This window comes from Bos mutus, chromosome 3 (genome assembly GCF_027580195.1).
Source record: "Bos mutus isolate GX-2022 chromosome 3, NWIPB_WYAK_1.1, whole genome shotgun sequence".
NCBI lineage: Eukaryota > Metazoa > Chordata > Mammalia > Artiodactyla > Bovidae > Bos > Bos mutus.
Genome location: NC_091619.1, coordinates 16,794,747 through 16,812,184, shown reverse-complemented (window position 1 = coordinate 16,812,184; position 17,438 = coordinate 16,794,747). Strand labels below are relative to the sequence as shown.

The 17,438-nt window shown below is 42.8% G+C and overlaps 1 protein-coding gene across 4 annotated transcripts in view; it reads left to right on the top strand.

Annotated features, from left to right (window-relative positions):
- The window catches only part of PRUNE1 (prune exopolyphosphatase 1), a 19,918-nt gene extending 2,480 nt beyond the window's left edge, over positions 1-17,438 (top strand). For 3 of the 4 annotated variants that reach the window (XM_070367131.1, XM_005894923.3, XM_070367132.1), the window contains 7 exons: positions 5,827-5,919; positions 6,612-6,814; positions 8,463-8,647; positions 9,369-9,527; positions 11,140-11,234; positions 13,654-13,812; positions 15,579-17,438. In XM_070367131.1, coding sequence (XP_070223232.1) covers positions 5,827-5,919; positions 6,612-6,814; positions 8,463-8,647; positions 9,369-9,527; positions 11,140-11,234; positions 13,654-13,812; positions 15,579-16,007 — 1,323 coding nt within the window. In that variant the 3' untranslated portion in view covers positions 16,008-17,438. Of the gene's footprint in view, positions 1-5,826; positions 5,920-6,611; positions 6,815-8,462; positions 8,648-9,368; positions 9,528-11,139; positions 11,235-13,653; positions 13,813-15,578 lie in introns of those variants that run through there. The other variant, XM_070367134.1, reaches the window with a different exon arrangement.

Genomic DNA, 17,438 nt, shown 5'->3' with positions numbered 1-17,438 from the left:
ATCAGCTGCTGTCATAAAGGAATGTCCTCATCTGAAGAATGGGAGTGAAGTTCTGGACTTCCCTGGCAGTCCAGTTGTTAAGACTCCACCCTTCCAACGTAGCGGGTGCAGTTTTGATCCCTAGTGGGGGACATAAGATCCCGTGTGTGTCGTGTAGCATGGCCAAAAACAAAGAATAGGAGTGAAGTTCAATTAGTGTAAAACGAATTACTCTACGTTTTTCCTTGTGAAATACAAATTTGGGAAGGTCATTTTAATGTATAAGACAATCTGGGACCAATTCATTTTGGTTACCTCTGATTTCCACCACAGGGACCTCATTAAAGACTAATATAGAGGCTTTTGGGCACCATTCCAAGAGCCAAGAAGTTGGATTTTTCCCTAATGACCCAAATAACCAGTCTTTTTCACCATTTGATAAAGAGTCTTTGAGCCTGAAACCTTACCAGATAGCATTTCATTGCATGCCTCTATTCTATAGCATCTACTCTCTAGAAGTGTCCCAGGTTAAGAGTATGTCTTCCTCAGGAATATGAAGCTGAGAAACACTGGATTTTTTCAGTATTACTGATATCCTGACTTTTCTCTGCCTGAATTCATTCTCCCAGGGAACAAGATCTAGATCTTCCTTTTTCCAAACTTGTGAAGGAAAGATCATATCTTAGAGCTCTTATCACACAACCTAGCGTGGGCCAAGAGAAATTAGAAAGTTAGACTAGCAATGTTAGTGGGTGGCCTGGTAGTAGGAGATACCAGTGGACACCCAATGATTTAGATTGTTTTTAATTATGGAAGTAGAAAATGTACAGAGTGAAAAAAAAGTTAATACAAAAAAGTTATACAATTAGAAAGTGAGAAAGATCTTTTTCTTCTCCATTTCCAACTTCCCAGAGGCCACACTTGTTTCTTAGCTAAAGAAAGACATGATTTAGAAACTATTTTTTTAAACTTTTTATTTTGTATTGGGGTATAGCTGATTAACAATGTTATGATGGTTTCAGGTGAACAAGCAAAGGGATTCAACCATACATATATAGGTATCCCTTCTTTCCCAAACTCCCTCCCAATCCGGGCTGCTACATATCATTGAGCAGACTTCCACGTACTCTACAGCAGGTCCTTGCTGGTTATCCATGTTAAATACAGCGTTGTGTACATGACCATCCCAAACTCCCTAACTGTCCATTCTCCCTGGCAACCATGTTTGTTCTCTAAGTCTGTGAATCTCTTTCTGTTTTGTAAGTTCATTTGTATCATTACTTTTTAGATTCCACAAATAAGGGATGTCATACAATATTTCTCCTTCTCTGCTGACTGACTTCACTCAGTATGACAATCTCTAGGTCCATCCACATTGCTGCGAATGGCATTATTTCATTCTTTTTAATGGCTGAGTAATATTCCATTGTATATATGTACCACATCTTTTTTATCCATTCCTCTGTCAATGGACATGTAGGTTTATTCCATGAGATACTGTTGTGGGTTTTTTGTTTTTTTTTTAGTTTTTATGTATTTGTTTGGCTGTGGTGGGTCTTAGTTGTGGCATGCGGGATCTTCTTTCTTCATTGTGGCATGCTAGATCTTTAGTTGCGGATTGTGGGATATAGTTTCCTGAGCAGGAATGGAACCTGGGCCCCCTGCATTGGGAGCGTGGAGTCTTAGCCTCTGAACCACCAGGGAAGTCCCCAGAGACACTATTAAGTTTGAGGGTTGCTGTTAAAATACAGTATAACTTTTAGGAAATTGTGAATACTTGGACTTTTATATAAGACAGAAACAGCTGGTAACTCAGCCAACTTTCCTATTGATACCATATTTTCAGCATTTGATACCAGTGAAATTTTCTAGTCTGCCACCACAATGATAGTAGATTGTTCTATTTAAAAGAAATCTTATTTAACTAAATGTCCTAGTCATGGTAAGTCATCTGTCACTTTTAGTTTGGCGGCAGGCGGGGGAGTCTTGGCTTCAGGGTGCGGCCACATTCTAGTTGAGGTGTTCATACAGAAGCTTTGGATAACGTGTGTTGTCTGTGCTTCTCAGGCGTGAGGCAGAAATCAGGATTGGCTGACTCTCCCTAGAAATTTACAGTCCTTGCATCACTGTCAGTTAGTCCCATCTTCCCTGCCGGAAATGCTTCTCTATCTCTGACTCCTTGTCTCCTTTTTTCTTTCTTCATTAACTAGTTTGTAGAGTAAGCATCAGACCGTATTCAGCCTCAGAAGGGAAGGGGTTGACTCTGCTAGCCCTAAAACCATCCCCTCTCACACCACTGAGGCCACAAAGAACATCAGAATACAGTCATTTCAACTAGTGGGTTTTTTAAAGGAAGGGAAAAAAAAGAAGTTTATATCTACTTGTGGCTCTCAGATTGTATTTCTTCCATTGGCAGCTCAGGTTTCCTCATGCTCTAAGTATAGCTATATTTGCCCTGAACTCTTCTCTGATGGTCAGAAAACTGAGGCTGTTTGGCTTGTGCTTTCAGCTAGTGGGGGATGGCATGGGGGTTAAGAGTTACATGTGTTTTTCCTAAATGAGGAGAATCGTACCTTGTAAGTTAGGCATTCATATACCTGGCTTGCCCAGGATAGTTTATTGAAATATAATCATTAATTGCAGCCCTTTTCATTCTCAAAAGAGTACTGGTTTGAACAGCAAAGTATATAGTCACCTAACTTGTAAGCTATGTTAAGGATTTGTGATACACGCCCATGAACAGATAGCGAGCTCCTTAAGGTGGTAGTTAAGTTCTGTACCCCAGGTACAGGAAGCTGGAAGTAGAAGAGGCTGGTGTGGCCTGGGTGCAGGGACAATTTGCAGAGAGCGGGGGCTCGGGTAAGGACAGCAAGGGCTGGAGAAAGAAGATGGAAGGAAACTCTTCTGAACTATGACAGAGTTGGCTCTTATGTGCTGTCTCATTTAATCCTCATAACAACTTCATGAAATTGGTTACAGTGGTATCCCCATTTTTATATGAGGAAAAAGAAGCTTAGAGAGGCCAAAGTCCTACAAGAAGCAGAGCTGGGATTCAACCCCAGCCTGTGGTCTTTTCCAGTGACAGTTCGGCTGCTCTCAGAGAAAAGCAAACAGTGCGAAGGACAGAGCTGGGAATGTGCGCATCGTGGGCGGTGAATGGACCAGTCAGGCTAGGGGAGTGGTGGGTGCTGACGGCGGGGGGCGGGGGGAAGGAATGCCACCACCTCCCTTGGTTGCTCCTGTTCCAAGATTTGCTGACGGTCCCAGAGTATTCCTTTTGTTTTAATTCTTTTTGGTTGCGGTCTGAGTTTGGCTGAGCACAAGGGCTTAGTTATTCACCTTCCTCTGGTGGTCACTTCTCCTCCCCTCAGAGCCATGACGTTGTACTTGGTCCCTACTTTCTGCTTAGCCTTCTCTTGGTGCTGGGGATCTGATTGAGTCTAATTCAGCTGCCACTTGGAAGGAAGCAGCACCAGTGTGAATTTTGGAAGGGTTCTCTGAGGGCCTCTTCAAGCCCAGCAATAGACCTCTCCTGCTCTGCCTGTCCTGTGTTTCTCTTACCTTTATTCTCCGGGGTCAGGACCGTGTGGCCTCTCGTGTATATAGTTCCTCTAGAGAACACATGCCCTCCCTTACTGCTTCTGTGAGCCAGTTATCTCTGCAGCCACTTATCTCAAGTGCTTTGTTGTCACTTTGGTCCACAGCCATCTGGTCCGTGGTATCCAGGAAACAGAGGCGCCTTCTCTGGTATCAGGAGGACAAATTGCAAGTCAGAGGGGTTATTATGGGCCTTGGGTCTTGGGTACAGAATTCTCATATTGTGTTGGCAAAGAGTTTAATATTGAAAAGAATCTTCCCTCTCCCATGCTGTTCAGTGTGAATGGGTCTTGGCTGCCACACTCTTGAAATAGGCTTAGAGAAATGGGCAGAAGGGAGAACCTAAGGGCAGACTTTCCCCAGAGGTAAAAAATTAAAAAATGTGACCTTTGGGGTGCGTGTGTGTTCAGTCGCACGGTCGTGCCCGTCTCTGGGACCCCATGGACTATAGCCTGCCAGGCTCCTCTGTCCATGGGATTTTCCCAGGCAAGAATACTGGAGTAGGTTGCCATTTCCTCCTCCATGGGATCTTCCCAATCCAGGAATTGGAACCCATGTTTCCTGCCTCTCCTGCATCGCAGGCAGATTCTTTGTCACTGAGTCCACCGGGGAAACCCTTTTTCCCAGAAGCTGTTTGTGCAAAATCTTGACAGACAACCTCTGCCTTTTGTCCTTCTCTGTAGGGCTACTCACTGCAGTATTCTTGCTTGGGAAGTCCCAGAGGAGCCTGGCGGGCTACAGTCCATGGAGTCACAGGAGTTGGACACGACTTAGCAACTGAACAAGAACAGCAACTAGGGCTGGGAGTAGAAGATGGGGAAGAGGGTGGTTTCAAAATAAAAGCTTACCTAGTTACTAGACAGGACAGTTTTTACCACCAGAAGTCTTCTAAAATTGGCCCTTTCTGGCTTTGGGTTTCTGGCGAGTGAGGAGAGTGGATAACAGTCAAATACAGGGAAGCTGATTCTAGGTCCCCCTAGATTCTCTTTCTTCCTAAAGTTATATTACTTGATAAACCATTACTTATTATGTTTTACTCTTCTAAATGCTTCCCCACTTCTCTAAAATCTTCTGTCTAGCATATCTTCCCTGACTGAAGAAGCCAGAGTGGATTTTCACTTTTCTGTAACCCAGCAGTTCTCAACTGGGGGTGGTTTTGTCCCGTGTGGAATATTTGGCAAATCTGGAGACATTTTGATTGTCATGACTGGAGGTGGAGTTTGGGGGTGCTGCCAAACATATGACAATGCACAGGAAGACAGCCCCTGCAGCCAAGAATTGTGCAGTTCAAAAGGCCAGTGGGGCTGAAATTCAGCAGCTAGCGCATCTCTTAAGGAATCTCTCGTATTCCTTCCTCTCTTTGAGAAGTAGGCTGAGATAGAAATTCAAAAGTAAACTGGTAAGAGAATCCTTGTGCCTAAGCCGAGCCATGGACGATATGGTCTCATCCCACCTGGCCAAATGCATCTTTGCTATTTTGGGCATCTGTAGGTTTTAGTGTATTTTATTTAAAGTCCGATAGGGAGATGCAAAATTACAAGGTTAATACTAACAACAGATGTGCCTCCCTCTTCAGACTTCTTATCAGCAGCTGGATTTTCAAAGCTTTAAAAATAAAAGTTCCAGCAGCAGCAATTGTTTTTGTTTTAGTCTGAACCCATTGGAGAAAGTGTCAGTTTCTTGGGTGTGAGAGTGTTGGTTAATCTGGCTATCACTGACACTCCTCTGAGTAGGGGGAATTTCATGGACTAGATATTTGGATAAGGGACTTGATCTTATTTTTAGTTTTATTTTCAAAGTCTGTTCGCCTGTTCTCATTTAGAAGTAAAAGGATTCTTTTCCCTATTTGAAAATAGGAAAAAAGTACAAACCAGAGTTGATATGGTTTGAATACATCAGCTACCCCAGATGCTGTACCTTTGACTACTCCTTGAGTTTCCCAAGGAGCATAAGAATCAGAGAATTATTTACTGCTCTTCTGAAAGTTTAACATTCAAGGAGACAGTGTGGTAGAGAGGAAGGAGTACGTTTCCATTAAGTAGACACGTGTGGAATGCTTAAAGCTTGGCCAGAACACATATGCCCTTTTAGCTAATATCCTTATCCGGGAAATGAGGACCCATAAGAATATCTGACCTACCTCCTCTATGAAGATCACCGAGAGGATGTGTGTGCAGCCCTACATCTGTATTAGATAAATGGACATGATTAGAGGATGCTTTTGTTAATCCCATTCTCCCGCCTCTCTAGGAGTCCCGACCCATACATGTTGTGCTGGGAAATGAAGCCTGTGACTTGGACTCCATGGTGTCAGCCCTTGCCCTGGCTTTTTACCTGGCAAAGGTGAGTACCTAGGAACAGAGTCCCTTAGAAAGAAAAGATTTGGATTCAAAACCCAGCTTTGCTGTTTGATAGCATTTAGCCTTAGGTAACTCAGATCCCTTAACTTTGCTAAGTCTCATATCAGTAACTATACAATCTGAAATGATAATACTTTGCAGTGTTGCTGTGAGGATCAAATGAGCAGATGTATTTTGAAGAATTTGTAAACCATAAAGCAGTATTAATTTTTTTTTTTTTTTAAAAGCAGTATTCATAGTCAGTTACTGGGTTATCACTGACTCATTGGGCATGAATTTGAGCAAACTCTGGGAGATAGTGGAGATAGGGAAGCCTGGTGTGCTACAGTCCATGGGGTTGCAAAGAGTCAGACCCAACTTAGCAACTGAACAACAGTGGGTGTCAGTGGTCTGTGTATATTCCTCATGCCCGTGTCGGCTCTGGAGGACCGATAGTTTCTTCTCTGCAGCATCCAGAACTAGGCCTTTTCCATGAGTTGTCTTGTTGACCTTCATGTTATTGCTAAGAAAGAAAGAGGGTAAGGGTCATCCTTTTATTTTGATCAGACTGGAAAACTGTGGCTTTGAGGAAGGCAGTAACTTCCCCAAGATCATGTCTCCTTAGTCCCAGTGGTCTTGTGACTTCCTATCCTGTCACATAACACAGCCATATCTTCTTTTCACTTTCCTATCCAGACAACTGAGGCCGAGGAAGTCTTTGTGCCAGTTTTAAATATAAAACGTTCAGAGCTACCTCTACGAGGTGACAATGTCTTCTTCCTTCAGAAGATTCACATTCCAGAGTCCATCTTGATTTTCCGGGATGAGATTGACCTCCATGCACTGCACCAGGCTGGCCAGCTCACCCTCATCCTTGTTGACCATCATGTCTTACCCAAGTACGTGGAAGAAATAAAGCTGATACTTATCGTGTGCCATGGGCTGTGATGAGTAAGATTTTCAAAGAGAAGAATGTTTGCTCTCAGGGATCTCATGGGCTAATCATAATTGATGAGTGATACCAGATATAGAAAGGCAGTAAAAAATATTGTCACTTCTTTAATTATACAAGTAATAAAAAGAAATAGAAACATGAAGAGTTCAAACTAAAGGATAACTCAGAAATAATTTAGATCTACCTTTGGTATCATTGTTTTAAGATTTCATGGCAGATTTATTGTAATAGAAACCTTTGAATAATGGTTACAATTGTATTTTTAAAAAATTAGCAAAATCATTTCCTTCATAAAGCAGTATCTCATTAGTGCTATTTAATAAATGAACACACCTATAATAATTCTATCCCTAATTTAGGATTGGAAAAAACTGGCCAACAAAGCAATATGAATACTGATCTTTCCAAGTGTCTCTGGCTCCTACTAATACTAATATGTATATTTTTCTCCTTGAGCACACTGGTTATAGCAGGGGTACTGACAGAGGATAGCCTTCGGGCGCTAGTCCATCTATCTACTCACTCAGTAATAAACTTCTGTTTAGAGGATGAAGGTGAAGTGGAGTCTGTTCTCAAGCAGTTGTTAGTCAGGAGGGAACTAGACAAACGGGTCCTTGTAATGGGTGTTAGAGGTAAGTGGTAACTGTCATTTAGGGGACAATAGGTGCATGGAGGATGGAGTGGTTAAATATACAAGTGGGGAGTGGAGGATGTCAGGAAAGTTTTTCTAACAAAATGGATCCTTGATCTCAGTCTTGAAAGACTCGATGTTTGCTTGGTGTATGAGGAGGTGAGGTAATTAGGAAAAGTATCCAGGCAGAGTAATGAACATTCAGATAAGTAAAATGCAGGTAGGCATGAAATAGTATAGTGACTTGGGAGATCTGGAATTTGTTTTGCATGACTGGAACATAAACTATGAGGGAGAAGCAGGACATAAAAAAGATAACTAATAGGCAGGGGCCTGATCATGAAGACCTTGTAGGCCCTTCCAGGAGATTAGACTTTATTTTAGAGCAGCGGGGAGCTATTGTCAGTTCTCTTTATTCCAGGTCTTCGCAGAACCAAATTTGCATTTTTCAAATGATCATGCAGGTAGCCTTGTGGAGGACAGTTTAGGAGGACCCTGAAAGCAAATGTTTGGTTAAGGAACTATTGGAGTAGTTCAGATGAGAGAGATTAAGGGCCTAGAATAAGGCAGCAGCAGAGGGCTGGAGGGAAGGGAATGGATGGGAGTTGAGCCAGAAGCCATAGGATCCTGTGAGTTGCATGAAATTGCGATGTTAAGTGAATTAAGGAAATAGGAGAGATTTAGATGTTGGGTGTCCAGGTGTCAACTGGAAAGGCACATCAAACATGTGGATGAGATATGGGTAGCTGATACTTTGTCAAATTCACTTATGCAGTATTTAAAGATGGCCTCAGTTATAGTATTTAAGACAAGAATTGAGAGGAGTGGGGCAGAGGTGGAAGTGATCAAAGATCTACGTGTTCACCTAGGATGTCTGTATTTTCTTCGTGTGGAGGTGCAGCTGGAGTGCCCCTACCTGTCTTTCTTTCTCTTTCCCCCACATCCCCCCTTTCCCACACAGAAGTGACGCAGCCCTAGAGGAGGCAGTGGCAGAGGTGCTAGACCATCGGCCCATCGATCAGAGACACTGCCCTCCCTGCCATGTTTCAGTTGAACTGGTGGGGTCCTGCGCTACCCTGGTGGCCGAGAGAATCCTGCAGGGGGCACCAGAGATCTTGGACAGGCAAACTGCAGCCCTTCTTCATGGTGAGGGTGGCTTGGGGGTTGGGACCTGACCCTTTATCCCATCCCAGAGAAGGGAAAGTGAAGAAGTTCAGAGTCTTCCAGCCTGACCATACCCTCTCAAAGCCAGTTAGTCCATAACGAAGGAGGTTCTTTCAAGGAGCAGTTAGGCATTATAAAGGCTTTCAAGTACTTTGTCCTTTGAAGGCTTGGGGAATATTTTGTTGGAGAGAGTAGAAAGGAAGCATGAAACAACAGACCTAGGAGCTGCCTATTAGTAGCATTGTATAATGGAAGGAGGATTAGCCAAAGAAGCAGGAAATGAATTCTAATACCATTTCTGCCCAGGAAGTAGTTATATGACCTTGAACAAATCTCTTAACCTTTTTTGTTCTTATTTTCTCCATTTGTTAAAAAAAAAAGAGAGAGAGAGAACTGGATTCAACTACCTCTTCCAACTGGAATTTGGCCTACGGAAGAGAGGTCATCTCTCTCTGACTAGGTTTCAAAATCTCCAGGAATTGAGATACACTTCCTTTCTACCTTTTCCCCATTTCTGTGCCTACATTTCAGTTTGGATTTGGGATGTCTCACTCAGGACACGGTCCCAGTTGTTTTGTTTTCCGTGAGTTGCCATACAGTCTCCTTAGGTATTGTGTCCATTGGGTTTGAGGGTAATGTGTGCTCTAGTTGCCAGGAATGGAGTGCCACAGCATTTGAGTTCTGCCATGCTCCTTCTCCGCAGGAACAATCCTCCTGGACTGTGTGAACATGGACCTTAAGATTGGAAAGGCAACCCTCAAGGACAGCCACTATGTAGAGAAGCTGGAGGCCCTCTTCCCAGATCTGCCCAGCAGAAATGACATCTTTGATTCTCTGCAAAAGGCCAAGTTTGATGTATCAGGTATGAAATGTTAAACTAGTGGACAAAAGCCTTGTTCATTATATGCTTGAAAACCAGCGAAACAATGTCAGAGCATGCTAAATGATTTAAGCTTTACACCAGAAAGAAGCTGGTTAGTATGTTGTGTGGATAAGAAGGAATATATTAAGAGTCTCAGAGGTTTTCAGTCGAATTAGAAAATACAGACATTTAAGGACTTCCCTGGTGATCCAGCAGTTAAGACTCTGCACTTCCAATACAGGGAGACCAGGTTTGATCCCTAGTCAGGGAACTAGATCCCACATGCTGCAGCTAACACCCAGCACAGCCAAGAAAAATGAATTTTTTTTTTAAAAGAAAGAAAATATAGACATAAGTATGCTGAAGGAATATAGTTGTCCCTCGGATCTGCAGGTAAGTGGTTCCAGGATCCCTCACAGATGCCAGAATGCTGGGATGAACTCAAGTCCCTTATATAAAATAGCAAAATATATGAATACAGCCGGCCCTCCTTATCTATGAGTGTGAAGCCTGCATACAGAGGGTCAGCTGTACTGAATTATGAGAGGGAGATCTAGATCACTGGTTAGGGAAGCAGAAGAAACATTTAGGGTAAGTATACAAAGGATATTGATGCTTTTGAATTGTGGTACTGGAGAAGACTCTTGAGAGTCCCTTGGACTGCAAGGAGATCAAACCAGTCAATCCTAAAGGAAATCAACCCTAAATGTTCATTGGAAGTACTGATGCTGAAGTGCCAATACTTTGGACACTTGATGCAAAGAGTCAGTTCACTGGAAAAGACCCTGATGCTGGGGAAAAAATGAAGGCAGGAGAAGGGGGCAGGCAGAGGATGAGATGGTTAGATAGCATCACTGACTCAATGGACATGAATTTGAGCAAACTCTAGGAGATAGTGAAGGACAGGGAAGCCTGGCATGCTGCAGTCTATGGGGTTGCAAAGAGTCAAACACGACTTAGCGACTAAACAAAAACAGTAATAGAAAGGACAAAATAAAAGAAGAAAAACTTCCGTGACTTTTTTTACCCAGCTATTTCTTGTTGATATTTTAAAAAAGAGAAAGAAATGGACCACCAGCTTCCCTGGTGGCTCAGACAGTAAAGAATCCACCTGCAGTAGAGGAGAGCCAGGTTCAGTCCCTGCGTCGGGAGAAGGGCATGGCAACCCACTCCATTCTTCTTGCCTGGAGAATTCCATAGACAGAGGAGCCTGGCGGGTTACAGTCTAAGAGTTGGACATGACTGAGCGACTTTCTTTCACTGCTTGTGGATATTTAAAAAGGTCCCACATGTACTTTTAGAAAAGTGAAACAACCCAGAAAGGGGAAAATCAGGAGTAAAAGCCTCTCTTCTTCCATTCTCCCTGCTCCCCAAAGTCCCTTGCTCTAAAGGTAACTGTTGTGACCCAGTAATTGAAAATAATTTTTTATTTAAAATAAATTTCCATTCTAGAATTACATCCTGAGTTATGAGCCCTGTTCTTTGTGCCTCAAAAAGCGACTGTGTTTTTCCTCTTCCTTGACGTGTCTTGGTGTCATCACCTTCCTGATCCTAGGACCCTGGGTTCTCTTGGTTCTCTTGTTTGACCCTTAGTCTCACATCCAATTTCTAGGACTGACCACAGAGCAGATGCTGAGAAAGGACCAGAAGACCATCTCCAGACAAGGCACTAAGGTGGCCATTAGTGCAATATATATGGATATGGAGGTAAGAGCAAGATGTAGGTGTGAGTGGAAAGAGAAAACCTTCAGTTTTGTTTGTAATCTTGTCCCTTATTCCTGGCTCACCTCCAAAATATATCTTGTACCTACTTTTCTCCATCTCTACTGTAACTCCACAGTCCATCATCTCTCACTGCACTGTGAGACCCCCAGTGACCTGTAGTGACCCCACGCTGGTTTCCCTGTCTCCACTTTCAGTCCCTGCAAACCGTTCGCCCCACAGCAGCCAGAGTGATCCTTTTAAGACATAAGTCAGATCCAGGGGCATTCCCTGGTGGTCTAGCGGTTAGGATTTGGTGCTTTGGCTGCTCTGGCCTGGGTTCAATCCTTGGTTGGGGAACTGAGATCCTGCAAGCCACAAGGCATGGACAAAAAAAGACGTGTCAGATCCTATTGGCCCTCCTCCCTTTACTGCCTTTTCATCACACTTCTAATAAAACCTAAAGCCTTACTGTGGTTTAAAGGGCCATCTTTGATCAGGCCTTCATCCTTTTCTCTGACATCTGCTCATTCCAGCCCCATTCCTGCACTTACAGTACTGCAGCCACCCTGATTTGCTTTCTGTTTTTCAGAACCATTAAACTCACTCTCGACCCAGAGCCTTTGCACTCCTTCTGCAGAGCTGGCTCCTTCTTTTAGTTCAGGACTTAGCTCAGGTATCTCCTCCTTTAAAAGGTTTTTGCTGATTACCCTAACTAAAGTAATACCCTTTGTGCTCAAAAGTCTCTAAGAATTACTTTTTATTTTTGGCCATGCAGTTTGCAAGATCTAGTTCCCTGACCAGGGATCAAGCCTGGGCCCCTACAGTGGAAAGCACAGAGTCTTAACCTGCCAACAGGTTTTTCATAACACTTAGCACACTGAAATAATCATGTTTCATGGTTTCCTTGTTTTTTGTCTCTATTCCTCTGCTAGTTTATCAACTCCCCCAAAGCAGGGACCCTGTTTGTTTTGTTTCGGGTATATCTCCAGCACTTTGACAGTGCCTGACACGTAGTGGATGCTCACTGAATCTGTCAAATGGGTGAATGAATATAACTCTGATAGTGGTATTTTAATACCTAGTTCTATATCATATTGGGTTAAATCAGTCAACAACCTGATCTAAACACATACTTTCATAGACTGCACAGCTTTCTCCTAAGTAACATGTAAAAAACACTAAATAACTTAAAAAAGAATAGTTTGGCCTCTTCTCTTGCTACTCATAACCTAGTTTGGGAACCTAACATAAGAGCACTAAAGGCTTGGAATTCCCTGGCAGTCCAGTGGTTAGGACTCTGCGCTTTCACTGCAGGGAGCAGGGGTTCAGAGCCTGTTCTGGGAACTAAGATCCCACATGGCACATGGCACAGCCAAAAACTTTCTTTAAAAAAACTTTTTTTATAATAAAAAGAAAAACGAGAGAAAAAAAATTAAAGAACGCAAAAGGCTTTCCAAGTACCATAATCACAGTATAAATTGACTCATTAGAAATACCAAGAACAAAGAAAAGCCCTAATCTGGAGCAGCTGGTGGTGTTATTCATTGGAGGAAATACTGCATGAGATTTTGGAGAAGAATATAGACAGACAAAGAATGAAGAGCCCAGGATGCAGTTGTCATGTTGTCTGTGCTTATTTGTGTGCACCATTTATATTCTGTTTTTATTTAGAATAAAAATACCCACAAGGCAAAGACCTTGCTTGTTTGATTGCAAAAGCAAGATAGCCTTGGACATGTCCAGCATGTTAGTTACATTATCATTTTTTAGTTCTTAAAACAATTATGTGGAGACGGAAATGGCAACCCACTCCAGTATTCTTGCCTGGAAAATCTCATGGACAGATGGACAGATGAGCCTGGTGGGCTAGTCTATGGCATCTCAGAGTCGTACACAACTTAGCAACTGAACAACAACAACACACAATCAGGCAGATTGTGATTTGGGGAAATAGTTCTTGATGGAAATGTGACATAAAATGAAGAGCGAAGTGACCTAGCAATATGGAATACCGAGTTTTGTAAGAAATTAACGTTTGTGTATAGAATAATAATTGCAAATATTCAAACAATAAAGTCCATGGCTAAAGAAGCCAAAAAAAACCCAAAAACAATTATGTTCAATAAATGATTTATCCTCATTTGACATAAGGAAATTTATGATCAGGGATCCTTGATCATATAACTGAGAAGCAATAGAGCTGATTTTCTAACCAATTCTGTCGGAACCCAAAGCCTATATTCTCCTCATTCTATATGTTGCCTTCCAGCACACACATAGCACAGAGGGAATACTAGATACCTTTTTTATGGAGTACAAGTCCCAGGTTATCATGCAAGAAGCCTTTCACAAGCATCTTCTGTGGGGATGATAATGAGGGTCCAGCTGTAGCCCTCAGCCCTGTCCGTTTCTTCTGTTTTAGGCTTTTCTGCAGAGGTCTGGCCTCCTTGCAGATCTCCGTGCCTTCTGCCAGGCTCACAGCTACGATGCCCTGGTTGCCATGACTATCTTTTTCAACACTTACAATGAGCCAGTGCGGCAGTTGGCTGTTTTCTGTCCCCACGCAGCACTTCGAATGACGGTGAGTCTCTATCCTAGGGGTCCTATGGAGTACAGCCTGTGTGCACTGCTCTGTTCTATAAAGACTTCTCCTTGGTTCTTGTATTTATACAGAGGTCCTTGATCTATTTCCAGACTCCCTCCTCCTCCTTTTTTTCCATTTTCTCTGTATATGACTATCCTTAATCATGCTATTGGTGAGAAATGGAGATTCCAAAGAAAATTAGAGACACAATTCCTACTTAGTAGGACTTGAAATTGGGCTAAAAGAACCTGTTATAAATCTGGAGTTAAAACTTGACTTAATCACTATTTCCTAATTCCTGGAAATCAGTTTCTTTCTTTTTACCTTATTGCTTTGAAAACTGAAAACAGAAGAGAAACCTTTTTCACTCTTTAACCGGGCAAGGATTAGTTACTCTGTGCTAACTGCAGAGTAGTTGAGGAGCAGGTTTGGTTTTTAACTCTGATCTTCCATTTGGCCATCTTTCTCACTTCTTCACCTTTCTTTTCCTCTGTTGGTTACTTATAAACTCAGGGAAGAATTTAAGAGTGGACTTAAGGCAGTCCAGAGATTCTTTGGATTTCTTAGCAGTGAGGACTGCTAGACTAGTCTGGATTCAGCCAGATAATCTTTTTGATCATAAAAGGTATGTCTGCCTTTTCCCACCTCTCTCTGTCTTTATCTTCTCCTCCAGGAAGCAAACATAATTTCATTCAATGGAAAGTAAGTTTGGCATTGTGGAAAGAGCTACCCTTTTAAAGGTAGATAAATAGGCTTTACTGTCCCAGATTTGCCACTTACTGGCACGTTGACCAAAGGGAAGTCAGTTGACTTCTGAGTCCATAAATGGCATATTACTACCTAGTGTGATGTGATCGTGAAACATAGTATCATATGTGAAGTTCATTGCTGGGCACAAGGAACTCTTAGTAATCATGTCATGAAGGAAAGGGTGCTTTGACCCCACCTTCCTGAATCTCCCCTCTTCTGCCTGCCACAGTCCCTCTGATGACTTGACCATCGCCCTGGCTGCCTCTATGCTGGGAAATGGTAGTCCTCTTTTCACCGTCTGCCCTACCATTTCCTCTCTTTCTCCTTTGGTAAGATGGTATATAATAATTTAGGACACTGCTCTAGTGACAGACCTGAGTTCAACTATCAGCTTTGCTTCATTCAGAGTTGACCTTTGGCAAGTACCTAATCTATCTAAGCTTCAGTTTCCCTAACTATAAATGAGGGTAATAGTAATACCAACCAGTAAGGTAGTTGTGAGGATTGAGAAAATTAGTATTTGAAAATGGCCAGACATGGCGCAGTGCCTGGCATACTTCCCAGCCCCATTGGATCTATTCATTCTTTCTGCCTCTATCGTTCCCCTGACTTCAATGCAGATGCTTGGCCCATCTCAGCTAAGGATAGAGTTCAAGTTTTTAAACAGAGCAGTACCCTTGGAAACAACAAAATCCTAGGAGCGGGGAGTCCCAGATTCTGGTTCAGACTCTACCATCATCTGTGTTCAAGACATCAAATCTCTCTGGACTCTGGTTTACTTATTAATAAAATGAAATATATGATCTCAAACGTTTCTTCTGTTTCTAAAATACTGTATATTAGTAATCAGTATTAGCTGATGTGCAAGCAATAAAACAACTCTGGATGACTTAATTTAAATTAAAAAAAAAACACATTTTTTTTTTCCTCTTCTGCTAGAGGCGTCTCTTAGAAGTCTCAGCCTTTTGCTTCACCACCTTATATACCATCTCCCCATCTTGTCTCCTCTTTAGATCTGTGGAATCCTGGAACGTTCCCACTCTCCACCCCTGAAGCTGACCCCTGTCCCAAGCAGCCACCCTGACCTCCAAGCCTATCTTCAAGGCAACACCCAGATCTCTCGAAAGAAAGTTCTGCCTCTGCTCCAGGAAGCCCTGTCAGCGTATTTTGACTCCACGAACATCCCTTTAGGACAGCCTGAGACAGAGGGTGTGTCAAGGGAGCAGGTGGACAAAGAATTGGACAGGGCAGGCAACTCCCTGCTTTCTGGACTGAGTCAGGATGAGGAGGAGCCTCCACTGCCCCCCACGCCCATGAACAGCCTGGTGGACGAGTGCCCCCTGGATCAGGGGCTGCCGAAGTTCTCAGCCGAGGTCATCTTCGAGAAATGTAGTCAGATCTCGCTGTCAGAACCTACCACTGCCTCCCTGTCTAAGAAATGACCGTTGAGAGGGAAGGGGAAAGTGAGAGAGGTTGCTTGAACCATCCTGAATGCATGTTTTGAGGTGTTTCAGCAGTTCCGTCTTCTTCATTGTTCCAGGATCTGGTGTACTGTTGTCATTACTAGGAGGAGAAAGAAGAGAAAGAAAGCTGAGCTGGCTTTCTACCTTTTTCCCCCACAATCTCAACCAATCAAACAAATTTTATTATTTAATTTAACTGTTGAATACCGCACTGACTATCATCTGTTTCATTTGCCAGGGTCATAATGTGATAACATACATTTGTATGTATTACATAATGTAGTAACATACAGGTGCCGCAGAGTGGCACAGAAATAATGTGTACCCCAAGAGTGCCCTCAGTCAGGCTCTTTGACAGAACTGGTATTTCTTATGGAACCAAACATGCATTGTCTCCAGTATTCATTTATTCTCTTATTAATTCAAGTATTTATTGAATACAATACCTACCTTAAGCTTATTCTGGTTTTAGCCTTTAGCTCATTTCCACCTCCATAACTCCTCTCTCTGCTGTCCAGTTAGGTGATGGTGTCTGATCCCAAATGGCTAAATTTCTATTAGCTTATTGTGACTGTTTCAGGATTATTTAGGGGCAGATTGGAGGCCCTTGTCTTCTGTCCTGATCAGGTGGCCTAGCTCTCAGTTTCTCTGGATCTCTGAGCCAGAGCCACAGGGATCCAGAAGACCCCTGGTTCAGGAGACCCCTGGGAAGACCTTAAGACTCCTGGGCACTCTTCTCAAAAGATGGCAAAAATACCATGAGAGCCCTAGCTCTACTGATTTCTTACCCATCTCATTCTCCTCTTGGAGAGAGTAGAAGGAAACAAGAAGTTTCATAATGAGTGCCATAAACTATGTCTTTTGTCCAGACACTCACTCCTTCAAGTCTCATTTCCCCGTCTGCAAAACTGATGTTCCCTGGTTTCTGTCCCGTTGCCACCTCAGCCCCTCTGGTTTTTTGTTTTTGTTTCTGTTTCCCTGGGAGTGCTCAGGGTCACTGGATTGTCTGTTTCTCTGTAATTGTACCAAGGTCCTCAGCCTCATGTAGCATGTACAGGGGTATGATTCCTACCATAGTGACCCAGCACAGAGCCCCCCCACCCCCCGACTTGTTCTGCATGTGTAGAGTCCCTCTTTTCTCTTCAGACCAACCTTTTCCCTCTTTTCCTCCCCAACAGCTCTGTTTCCTGTGGGTTGTCAACAGTTGGGCGGAACAGTGGGGTATGTGATGGTTTTGACATGATGTCTTCATATAAGGGAAACGGTCTGACTTCACTTTGAAGGGATGATGTTTGTAGCCATTGGAAGGTAAAATAGTGGTGTGATTATTGAACCAAAGGAATTTACGTTTTGTAACTTGGTTACTTTTATTTTGCATTTTGTTAAAGTATTAAATACTTTTTTCCTGTT